We start from the raw sequence: 12,189 nt of genomic DNA, 5'->3' as shown, positions 1-12,189 counted from the left end.
CATTTAAATGACGTAATCATAATTGGGTCGTGAGAACAGTCTTTCGTATGATTGCATTTCCGGTTGTGTCGGTTTTATTTTTCACAGTTGATGATGATACGGGAGGAACGGTATCGCTTGCGACCAACCAAGGGGATAATTGGTTAAGATTCGTCGGTGAATTTTTTTTCGATGGCGTTATCGATTGTGAATTTTGTGAAACGTCGTTATTTTTTATCGTTTTATCAACATTTTCGTTGGTTGCATTCACGCTCGAATCCTGAAATTCAAAAGAAAAATATTAATAATAATAATATTTAAGCGTGAAGAACTAGAGCCAGTACATTTAAAGCCCGTTAAATAAAATCCACTGCTGACAACATAAACAAAAAAAAAAAAAAGGAAGGAGGAGGAGGAGTGTACCTTTTTCGTTATGTCTTTGCTAAGTATTTCCATTTGATTTTTAACATCTTCATTGAGACTCGACAATGCATCTTTGTTTGTTTGATTTCCGACGAAAGGATTAAGAGAATCCAAAAATGGATTTCCTCCGGTGATTTTCGATTCGTTTTGAAAAGGATTCGAAGAAATACTTTTTGAAAATGTCTCCGTTTTAAAGGGATTAGAAAAAGGATTGTTGTTGTTGTTGTTGGTGGTGGTGGTGTAACCGTTCGAAGAAGATTTATTATCTTTAATTCGTGTAAAATCACTTTGTTCCGTCGCGGACACAATGTTTTTCTCTTTCAACGAATATCTCAAATCTAAATTGGAAGACTCTGAAATAAATAAATCGGAAATATTGTCGCCGCCTCCGTCGTTTTCCTTTTTTTCTCTATCGCCATTTTTAACATTAATTGATTTTTCTTCGGATGAGGAATTCGTTTTGGGTAAAACTATACGTTCGATCATTTCATTTTTATCGTTTAGAGAAAAATGTGTGACCGTGACGGGAGTCGTGCATCTTTCTTTACTATTTTTATCCTCGTCTTTTTTACCAAATTCCGATATTTCCGCGTTCGAAGATGGTTTAAAATCAGGTATGAACGTAGCAGAAGCACTGTTGGGACCGCCCAAAGCAAGTGTTAATTTATCCCCGCCCTGTATATAACAAAAACACATTTACGAATAAAGCAAAACAAAATTCGACATTTGCTGGATTATAAAAATATTAAATTGACGTGTACAACATGATAAAAAGGTTCGCAAAATTTATATACCCAAAAGAGGAAAATTTTACTTACGACGGATATGAAGGTTGCTTTGCTTATATCAGGTTTAAGAGGCAATTTTTTATCATTGCTACTAATTTTTTCTTTAAGTAAATTGCATTTTAATTGATCCGCAGGTATAGGACGTATGGTCGATCCTCCAATTTTTAAATTCGTTATTTGATTGTTCAAATTTACCGACGATTCAGAAGAACAAATCGATATTTTTTCAAAATCTGAAAAACAATTGGTTGATGAATCACCGCTTTAATAAAAAAAAAAAAAAAAAATATTATTTAATATAAAAATTTTATCCGTACCTTCTTTTTTTGTATTATCATTTAAATTATCTTTATTTGTTTTTTCCAAAGATTTTAACAAAGTATCTAATCTATCCTTTGGATCGTTGGCATCGAACAAATCACTTTTGTACTTGTTTACGTTTTTTTCCTTTTTAAAACTCTCCTGAGAATCCAGGTCGCAATTTTTACTCAGCGATTCGCCAAAATTTTCTATCGAACTAATGTCTTTTTCGATATTTTTTGACGTTTTCAATTTTATTTCTTTTAACTTTCCTCCGGTATCACTTAATCCTCCTGTAAAAAATTACAACAAAAAAAAAAAATTAGAAACCACCACGCTGTTGAATAAAAAAAAAAAAAAATTTTATAGAGCGAACCACACCAGAAATGGTCGAATCGTCACTTTTTATGCTGCCAGATTTTTGAGTCGTTTCCGTTTCCGAAGTGCATTCCGAATTCAAAGACATTTTATTATCTTCCATTTTATCATTACTATCCGTAGATTTATTTTTTTGTTTTTCTCTAAGAATGTGTGACTGTCGTCTGGCATACCTTTGCGAGGGTTTTCTTTCAAACTGCACCGTTCTTCTGGCTCGGTTTTGCTGAGTTGTTTGATATTCTGTTTTACCGCTATTTTGAATTAAAATACATTTGATGATTGTCAGATTACAAAAACAAGTTCTAAAAAAATTAAAGTATTTTTAAAAAGTTTCACTTACCTATATCTAAATCTGGAACCCATTCGGAAGAAATTTTGTCTAGCGTTTGGACCTTTTACTGGTGCATTCAAACGGAAAAATGCATGATGTTCAACGGCACATTTCCACAAGTGTTTGCAGGCTTTTTCATTATGCAATCTGTAATAAAATTAAAAGTATTAAAAAAAAAAAAAAAAAAGAGAAAAAACATAACGAACAAAAAAAATTGTAAGTTACCTAAAAACAAACGTATGCTCTTGTTCTTTCCCCTGATCATCATCTTCCACCACAATCAATGTCAATTTTTTCTTTTTAAAATCTAATTTACCAATTTTTGGCCAAAAAAATAATCCGATTTTTTGAATGCCTTCAAACACTAATATTCCAGTTGGTGTTAACCCCAAACTATATTCGCATCCATCCTTTCCCTAAATTTTGAAAAATTTTAATCATTATTATATATATTTCTCTTATAATAAAATTAAGGAATTTTTAATTAAATCAACTAACAAGAACTGTGTGCATGTCAACTCCATACATTTCCAACCATTTAACTTTATTTAAATAATTCATTTCAGCCTGAGCAGGAGTCAAGCCTTTACATTTTTTGTATTCTTCAAATATTGCTAATTCAATTTCTTCCGTCTGATTTGGAACGAAACGAAATTCACTCACAGTTCCAGGTGTGTGATATTCTTCTTCATAATCTCCAAGCTCGGCTGCAAATTTTTTTTTTAATATGAAAAACATGAACTGAGTGAATGTTGTGGCGAAAACATTATTGCAGAATAAGAAGGTTAAACATATGCATTTACCACAAGAAATGTAACAGGTCATTAACTTTTAGAAAAAAAAAAACGATTACATAATATCACTTACACTGAAGGGCTAAGGCACTAAGTTGTATGGCTGTTTGATCAGGACATTCTAATTTCCCTTCAAAGATATCAATTTTTAATTGCAAAAAAAATTGATACCTTGTAAGTTCTTCCCTTAGCATATTAGGTTCCGATGAGTAAAACTTAACTTTTAGTCGCAATGTATAAGGTGGTCCAACTGAAAAAAAAAAAAAAAAATAATAATAATAAAATAGGCTTTATGATGATCAATTACCTCAAGATAAATCCTTATATTAACAAAAAGAAGAGTTTAAAACTCACTTTTAACTTGTTTTTTAACTGGTTTGGTAGGATCAAGCCAATGCTTCACATGATTTACATCTGTATATTGTAATCCAAAGTAATCTTTTTCAATTAAATTTAATGAATAAAACACTTGCTCATATAAATCAGCTCCTATAGCTTTTTTTTAAAATCAAGAATGAAAATTTTTATGAATGGCAACCTTTTTAGTAAACTAATGATTTGATGCATTTTTTTTTTTTTTTTTATGTAATAATTTATTTTATAATTGAATTTAAAAAGCTTACTTGTGCATCTCATGAATTTCTTTTAAAAAAAAAAAAAAAAAAAAATCAAACTTAGTATTTATATATTATAAAAAAAAAAAACAAACATTGTTTGGAAATAGTTATGTTATTCAAGAATTGCAAAAGCATTATTGTTCTTCGTATCAAAACAATGAAAATTTTAATACGTTAATAAAACTCAATAAAATATAAATGCCTTCACAAAGAATAATATAGTATAATTAGACTTACAGACAATTCAAATGAAGAATCAGATCCATCAAGTAATAATACTTTGCATTGCACTATGTTTTTGTTAGTAATAATTCTCTGGGATCCAAAGTTTGAAACGTTTTTTTGTGTGTTTCGACCCCTTCTTCGGCTTAAAAATTTCAACATTTTGTCAGTCAAATTATTTAATAAAGTAGGTTGAACATATATTTAAATAAATGGAAATACTATTTGTGAGACTTATGTCTTCAACAAAAAAAACTTCCGAGATGCTTTTCTGATCCTTCATGTCATTGCCACATACACGACATTTTGAGTTTACTAGCAAAACACTCTGAGAAGTTCACAGGTACAAGGGGAACTTGTTTATGAAAGAGATATATCGATGACGTAGTTGCAAGAAACCTTGTATTGTTGAAGTGTATTTTCATGTAAATTTTATATAACTAAAAAATGTCGGTTTTTTATTTATTTATTTATATATATTTTTTTTTTCGTTAAATTATTTTAAAATTGATTATTATTATAAATAAAAAAGTTATTATGCGGGAAGTTATTATTATTTCAAACCTTATTGACGCTTGATTTTAATGCAATTTTTAAAATAAAAATATTTTGTAAACTAAACTAAAAACTACTATTATTAAATTAAGTAAAAAATAATAATCACTTTGTAAAATAACTGACATAAAAAAAAAAAATTTTTTTCTGTACTTGCTGTTATCAAAAAACAAACTAAAATACACAAAAAATTATCATCGACATTTCACAAACTGATATTCAATTATCAATTTATGTAATTATAATAAATTACATGTAAAAAATTATTTTATATCAAATAAAACACAAAAAAAAAAAAACTTTTTAAAAAATAAATGAACATTCTTATAAAAATTTTAATCACAAATTTAAAACAAGCAAATAAATAAAAATTAAATTTTTAAAAAACCCTTATAAAAATATTTATTTATTTTATTTTGAAAGGTGATTTATAAAATCAATTCAAACTTTATAAACTTACAAATAAATATTAAGTAAATTTATAATTTTATTTAAAAAATATTACTTTAACATGCTTAATCTTTGGTTTTAATGATTTAAATTCTTAAAGAGAACTAAAATTATATAATAGCAAAAGATAGTTTTTTCATTTTAACATGGTTCATGACTTTCATATTTGTTAAATTAGTTATTGCACTGAATAAATTTTTTCCTTACCTATTAAATTTTTATATATATAATTACACAACTTAATTAACAAGTGCAATTCTTTTTGGTTTTAGGTACTGGACCAGCTAATTTTAAGTTATCATCAGTGTAGTTGACAACACCAGAAGTATTTTCTTGTCGCAACATAATTTCCACCAAAAATCTAATTTAATTTATGCATAATATAAATAATTTTCATTTAAAAAATTTTAAAGTGAAATAACATTTAAAACTCACTTCATCGAATCATTAACCATGTCTCCTTCCTTAGCTGATGTTTCTGTCCATCCACAAAAATTATTTTCTTTGTGAAATTCTTCAATTTCAACTTGTTCAACTGATCGTCTTGACAAATCGCACTGAAACAAAGTCAAATTAAACTCGAGTTCAACAAAAAATCAACAAAAAAAAATAAATATTACCTTGTTAGCTAATAGCATGCAGGGAATGGGTCTACCATCAGGTAAACTACATTTCGAATCAACATCTCTTTTCCATTTTAATGTATTGACAAATGAATTTTTATTCGTCAAATCAAACATAATAACACAACCGTGAGCATCTTTATAATACACCCTAGTCATCCAAGTAAATCTTTCTTGACCTGTGAAATGAAATTTTTTTTTTTTTTTTTTAACTTCACTTACTGATTGAAATGTGTGTTTTACATGAAAATTTTATATTACCGGCAATATCCCACAATTGTAATTTTATTGTTTGAGTATCAGACCATTTTAAAATTTTTAAAGCAAAATCAACCCCTACAGTTCCTTTATAATCTCTTTTATATGTGTTTTCAACGTATCTTTGAACGAATGATGTTTTTCCAACAGTCGGATCACCAATAATGATAACTTTGAACAACTTTTCAGGCACGACAACAGAATCTAATTAAATAAAAATTTTAAAATTTTAAAATTACATAAAAATATTTTTTCCTTATTCAGAATTTAATTCGCAACATTTCATATTTTTTTTTTTTTTAAATTAAATAAAACATCGAAAAAATATTTGAAATAGAGTTAAATAAAGTTTTCCTTAATTAACACAACGTTCGATTGCCAGTTACGACAAACACGACAACATTTCAATAATTTTTATTTAAAAAAAAAAAAAAAAAATTTTTTTGAAAATAACCGAACATCACAGTTAATACAAGATTAAATCCGTTACGTAATAAACTCACCGTAATATCTTGAATATTTATTTTGCATTTTATCTATTTATTAACTATATGTATATAAGATAAAATTAAAAAAAATAAAATAAAATAATTTATAACAAAATATTACATTTTTTTTTCCGTCCAAAAACCAGGAGGAAACAAATTATCAGAACATTTTAAAATTAAAACAGTTGTAAATATTCTTACGTGAAACACTTGTACCAACTGCACAAATGTTTTGTCGTCATACGAATTCGTCTGCTAATTCGTTAATCTTTTAACTGATTTTTTTTTAATCCCCGGATTTGAATAATCTATTCAAAATAAAATAAAACTTATTTAAAATATATTTAAATTATTAATTTTGTCGTATTTATTTAGTTTTTTTTTAAAATATGAATTTAAATAAAACAAAAAAAAAAAACATATTTTAAAAACTATTTTAAATTCATTTTTCATTTATCAATCCAATAAATAATCCGTTATTATCACAAATGATTTGTTATTTATTAATATTCGATTCAATTTTTAAACTAATCTGCTGAGATGTCATTTTGTAATACAAACTATTCATAAAAGAAAACAAAAAAAGTTAATAAAATGATATTAATAACCCATAAATTGTTTCTTTTATACACATAATGATGATTTTTCTTATTCTGTTACTTACATTACGAATAAATACAAAACTATTTAATTTAATTTCATATTAAATAATTGAAAATAAATAAAATTTTCTTTTAAAAAAAATTAAAAAGCAATCAGATTAATTATCGAAAACTTAAATTAAAATCCGTTATTTTACATAAAACTACATTTCGTGAACAATAAAAAAAAAAATACAGTTCAATAAATTTTATTCGAAAAGATTCATATCCGTTAAAAACAATTATTTTTTACACTTTTTTTTAAAAATTAAAATCAAAAACTTTTCCACGAAAATCATGGGGAAAAGTACGCCAAGTAAATTTTTCGAAAAACAAAAAAAAAGTAACGTACGTAGATTGACGTTACGTAAGCTAAACGTAAATGATTTATTCGTTTGAAAATCCCGACACGAAACGACTGAAATCAACTCGAGAAGACTTGGCGGAATTTTAACGTGAAAATTTTCCATAACGTTCGCTTTATGGAATTTTCAACGTACGCCAAGTCACAAGAAAAAATTTTATTTTATTTTTTATTTTAATAAAAAAAAATCATATTTATGTATGCTTATTTATTTTTATGCATAAAAATTAAATTTTTTATGTAATTCTATTATTAATTGTAATTAATAATCGATGCATTTAATTTTTATGTAAACCATAAAATAATTTTCCAAAAAAAAAAAAAAAAGAAAATTTACAAATAATTGTTAATATTTTGGAGAAATTATTGTTTTTATATAAAATTTATTAATTATACATAAAAAATAAATAAAAATATTTATTAAAATAAACAGATTTTGATTATATTCAAAACATTTTGATAATAATTAATAAATAAATAAATAATTTCATAAAAGTTGAATATTGAAAAACTTTTTAAAATCTCAAGAAATGGTTTATTTATTTATTTATTTTTTGGACAAAAAGATGTTTTGGTACGTTAGAAGAATATTTAAAGTAATTAATAAATAAATTATTAATTTTTTTCCTTAATAATATACCTATGTAAAAAAAAAATTAATAAAATATATAATTTGAAAAAACATTTTATTCTTTTTTTAATAACCCAAAAAAATAATTTAAATTTCCTTCTCTGCATTTTCTTTGATTTTCCAGATGAAGAAAACAATAATCAATTAATTTCATGAGTATTGTTAATAATAATAATAATAATAAAATATAATATAAAGTAATAAAATGTACGACCACAAAATGTATAAAATTCATAAGAATTTTTTTTTGAAAAATCCATCCGGGAGGGGGGGATGGAATATGGTATAATATGTATTTCACTCTCGCCCTTTAATAAAATAAGGGGAAATTTTTATCCCCTCTCTTTTTACCGCCAGAATTTTCCCTTCTAATTTTCAAAAGCAAGTTTTTTCTTTTTTTTCGTTTTTTTTGTTGCTAAAACCGAGTTTTGTTCTTCGGATTTATATTTATAAAAAAAAAAAAAAAAGAAAAAATTGAGTTATTTAAAAAAGTGTTTGTTTTGGTGCAAATTTTACAATAAATTTTATGTGTTTGTTTATTTATAAATAATTTTTTTTTTTTTAATAATAATAATAATAAATATAAAAATGGATGCAGTAAAAATTATATAAAAGTATAATCGTATCACGTAAGTAAAAAAAAAAAAAACGTTTTGCAACATATCAGTAAAATTATTTATGTAAATAAAAAAAAAATTATTAACGTTTCGATGTTACGACCGGACAAAAAATTAAATTTTATTAATTTATTAATAAATTAAATAAATAAATTTTTTTAGATAATATTTTTTAGATGGAAAATGTTTTTGCAACGCAATTTCTAACTGAAGGAACGACACCACATTTAAATAATATTTCAGATACAATAAAAATGCAATTGGGTCCGTTTAATCCACAGGTAAAAAAATTATTTATTTATTTATTTAAATACTTATTTAAAAAAACAGCAAACGATTCATTCATTCATTCATTCTTTCATTTTAATACTTCTTATTGGTGACGAATTAGGAGAATGAAAAATTTTCTTTTATGTATTTAATCCGTTTTTTAATAAGTAAATACTTTATTAGTCATTCCGCCATTTTTTTTTCTGTCGAATTTATCTTAGATTTTTTCGATTAAAACCTTTAATTACTATTTTTTTTTGTTTATTTTGTAAAATTTTAAGTGAATTTTTCCAATTTAGAACTTTTCTCATGATTTAAATAAATAAAAAAAAAATCAGTTGCGCATGTTTAACGAGCACATCCCACCCATTTTCCGGTCCTTTTTTCGGATCGGCCAACACCTGTAATTTTTCGTTAAAATATATTTTTTTTTTTGTCGGTCAAAAGTTTATTATAACACTTAATATAAAAATATCCAAAATTCGTTTTTTTTTCAGGTTCAGGATTCGAAAACGTTAAATATACATTCATTGCATGCATCGGCATTCAGGTTGCGTTACGGTAATAATTATCCCAGATTTCCAGCACATCTCATACAGCATCTTCAACCTCAATTATTTCCAACGACGGTTGATCAAAGGTTACATTTTGCATCGGGTGCTTTTCGTCCTTTCACCGTACCTACACCACAAAATAAATTATTTCCATCGGCATTTGCTCCTCCTCTTAAAACCGATAACAACAGTCATGATTCGATACAAGAAATTTCTCCAGGACCTTACGTATCGAGTTATTACGGAAGCGAAACTGAAGATGATACAAATTTCAGATCGAATTCTGATAGGGGAGAAGTCGAGTTACAAACCGGAGAACAAAATTCGAAATTGGAATTAAGGCAGAAGACATCATCGACACCATCACCACCGCAATCTTCATTAACGAAGGATGATTGTAAAACGGAAATCGGTAATGAAAAAGAAATGGTGGAAAATATGGATTCTGATAATTCGGAAAATCGTAACATGAGAAGTAAATAATCCATTCGTGTCTTTTTTGTTTTGCTTAAATATCAATGATGATGATGATGATGATCATTTATTATTATTTTAAAAGGAATGAAATTTTCACTGGATCCGACAAGTTGTCCCATATGTGGCATCATGGTTTTACTCGGAGAAGCAGAAGCACATTTTTTTAAAGAACTTGAAAAGTTAACTCATTTAACAACAATAAACCGTGATAAAAAATATGCAATAGAAAAATATCGTGACGTTCAATCGTGTTTTCCAACCTTTGGAAATTCTTCTTCTTCATCTTCATCAGATGATAATGGATCGCTAACGGATTCTGGAGTTCCTCGAGGTCGTTGGGAGGTGAGACAAAAGATTTATTATAGTGATATGAAAATTATTTATATACATACGTAAATTTTTTACGTCTTCACGTTTTTCCTTTCCTTCTTTTTTAAAGACTTATCAAAGAATTAAATCAAATAGACTAAGTCGTTTACGTATAAAAAATCGTAAGAAAAAAAATGGAGATCCTGTTTGTCCCGTTTGCAATGAAAAAATTCAAGGAAGTGTCGAAAATATTAATCTTCACGTCGAACACTGCCTTAAAAAAGTAAATAAATAGATATAATATAAACAAAATATTTTTATAAATAAATAAATTTGACTCTATAATTATTAACAATGATTTTGTTTAAGCATACCGACGAAGCAGAAGAAGACGAAGATGAAAATATTGACGTAGAAGGTGACTCTGAAGTTTATGGAGAATATGAATGGACAGGTAGACACCTTATTAGAGCCACAACGTTTCTCGTCGGAGGTTTTACAGGTACAATGTAACACTTGATGTTAATTTTATCTAATTATTAGGTTATAGAAAAAGACCTCCTATCAAAAGATTTGTAAGAGTGCAAACAAACACTTTTACTATTATTATTATTATTATTCCATTTATTAATTATTTTAATTTAATTAATTACTTCAAAGCCGAGGCATTATTATCACTCAAGTTGTTTAATTGAGATAATTTAAAATAATAATAATAATAATAATAAATATTTTACAGCGGGACTGTTAACTTCGGATACGTCATCATCATCGAATAATCATCATCATCAACAACCATTGGAAAAAAACGAAAGAATACCGAATTTAATCGAAGGAGAAGATTCAAATTGTGTTACTCCGGCTCAATTTTCCGATACTGATACGTCATATAATGCAGACGATGATAATGTTAAAGATAAAGGAGGAAAACATCGAGAAAAAAATTCTATTCAAACCATAAACGAATCCGATTATGAAAAATGCTCAAATGGTAAAACTATAAATAGACCTTAATGTCGTCCACGTTTAAAAATCAAAATTATTATTATTATTATTAAACTCATTATTACCGTTAAAATCGATTTTTCTTTTTTCGGTTGTTGTTGTTGTTGTATTGTTATTCTGAAATTAAAAAATAAAAAATAAACATTATTATCGAAATTTTTAATTACACGCCGATCGATAATTAATAACGCGACGTGATTTTAATAATTATTATTATTATGTAATTACTTACCAATTTAAATAAAAAAAATTATTACTCGTTTATTGATTTCACGAGTAGTAAAAAAATTGATTGTGTGAAAAAATTTGTTTTTTTTTTTTTATTATTCGTAAAAAATTAATTAAAAAAATTTTTTTTCATATTTCTTGAAAATTAAAATCGTCGAGTATTACGTAATTATCATTTCGAAAATTAATTAAATCTTCTAAAAATCTTCTGCTGCTTTCGTTATGAAGTTTTGTTAAAACCGGTGGCAAACCGACTATTTGTGCTGTTTTAGATAATTCATCGTAATAATCCATCTGAAAATTATTTATTTTATCAAATAAAATTAAATAAAATATTTGTCCAAACCTTATATGATAATAATAATAATAAAATAATTGTTACCTTGTCCCGATACCAATAATTAATGTTTTTTCTTTTTTTTTTTTTATGTAATAAAACTTTAAATTATTTTAATAAATAAAAATAAAATATTATTAAAAATTAAAATTGTTTTTGTTAACATACCTGTAACGGTCCCATTTTATGAAAATCCCTTTTGCTAAAACCTTTTTGTCTTCTTTTTTCAAATTCTAATTTTTCATCGTTCAACATGTCTTCTTTCGACGGAAGTTTAAATTTTCCACTTAGTGACGAAATAAAAAATCTTGCCTGAAAAGTATTAAGATTTAATATTAATTATTGGTGGGAGGAGAGGGGAGGAAGGGGGTAACAATCCTTACTTGCAAATCAAACATTGAAAAGGCACAGACGTAAAAGGGAAGACCGATGAATCCCAATGTCGGAGATTCAACAGCAATCACGTGTTTATAAAGAGGATGTACGTAATTGTCTTGTACCTTAACACCCGAATCATCATCGAGAAATGGAAATTTATATAAATATCCTT

General features: G+C 26.1%; 3 protein-coding genes across 3 annotated transcripts; 1 reads left to right on the top strand and 2 right to left on the bottom strand.

Annotated features, from left to right (window-relative positions):
• Positions 1 to 16: 16 nt before the first annotated feature.
• Phum_PHUM310370 (Radixin, putative) lies at positions 17 to 3,629 on the bottom strand (the record flags this gene model as incomplete). Its single annotated transcript, XM_002427283.1, has 11 exons — positions 17 to 259; positions 403 to 1,077; positions 1,221 to 1,423; positions 1,508 to 1,783; positions 1,872 to 2,119; positions 2,209 to 2,346; positions 2,425 to 2,615; positions 2,698 to 2,906; positions 3,067 to 3,243; positions 3,348 to 3,488; positions 3,617 to 3,629. 11 exons carry the CDS (start codon positions 3,627 to 3,629, stop codon positions 17 to 19), a joined length of 2,514 nt encoding a protein of 837 aa, XP_002427328.1.
• A 1,318-nt stretch (positions 3,630 to 4,947) lies between these two features.
• On the bottom strand, positions 4,948 to 6,249 carry Phum_PHUM310360 (GTP-binding nuclear protein RAN1, putative; the record flags this gene model as incomplete). Its single annotated transcript, XM_002427282.1, has 5 exons — positions 4,948 to 5,023; positions 5,273 to 5,394; positions 5,458 to 5,639; positions 5,722 to 5,922; positions 6,222 to 6,249. 5 exons carry the CDS (start codon positions 6,247 to 6,249, stop codon positions 4,948 to 4,950), a joined length of 609 nt encoding a protein of 202 aa, XP_002427327.1.
• A 2,386-nt stretch (positions 6,250 to 8,635) lies between these two features.
• Phum_PHUM310350 (uncharacterized protein) lies at positions 8,636 to 11,083 on the top strand (the record flags this gene model as incomplete). The annotated part of the gene is made up of 6 exons (XM_002427281.1): positions 8,636 to 8,740; positions 9,227 to 9,758; positions 9,843 to 10,102; positions 10,200 to 10,331; positions 10,439 to 10,571; positions 10,809 to 11,083. The coding sequence occupies 6 exons, from the start codon at positions 8,636 to 8,638 to the stop codon at positions 11,081 to 11,083; spliced, it is 1,437 nt and encodes a 478-aa protein (XP_002427326.1).
• Between the last annotated feature and the right edge of the window lie 1,106 nt (positions 11,084 to 12,189).

Source organism: Pediculus humanus, genomic scaffold (genome assembly GCF_000006295.1).
Source record: "Pediculus humanus corporis 1103172107713 genomic scaffold, whole genome shotgun sequence".
NCBI lineage: Eukaryota > Metazoa > Arthropoda > Insecta > Psocodea > Pediculidae > Pediculus > Pediculus humanus.
This window is presented reverse-complemented; position numbering and strand designations above follow the sequence as displayed.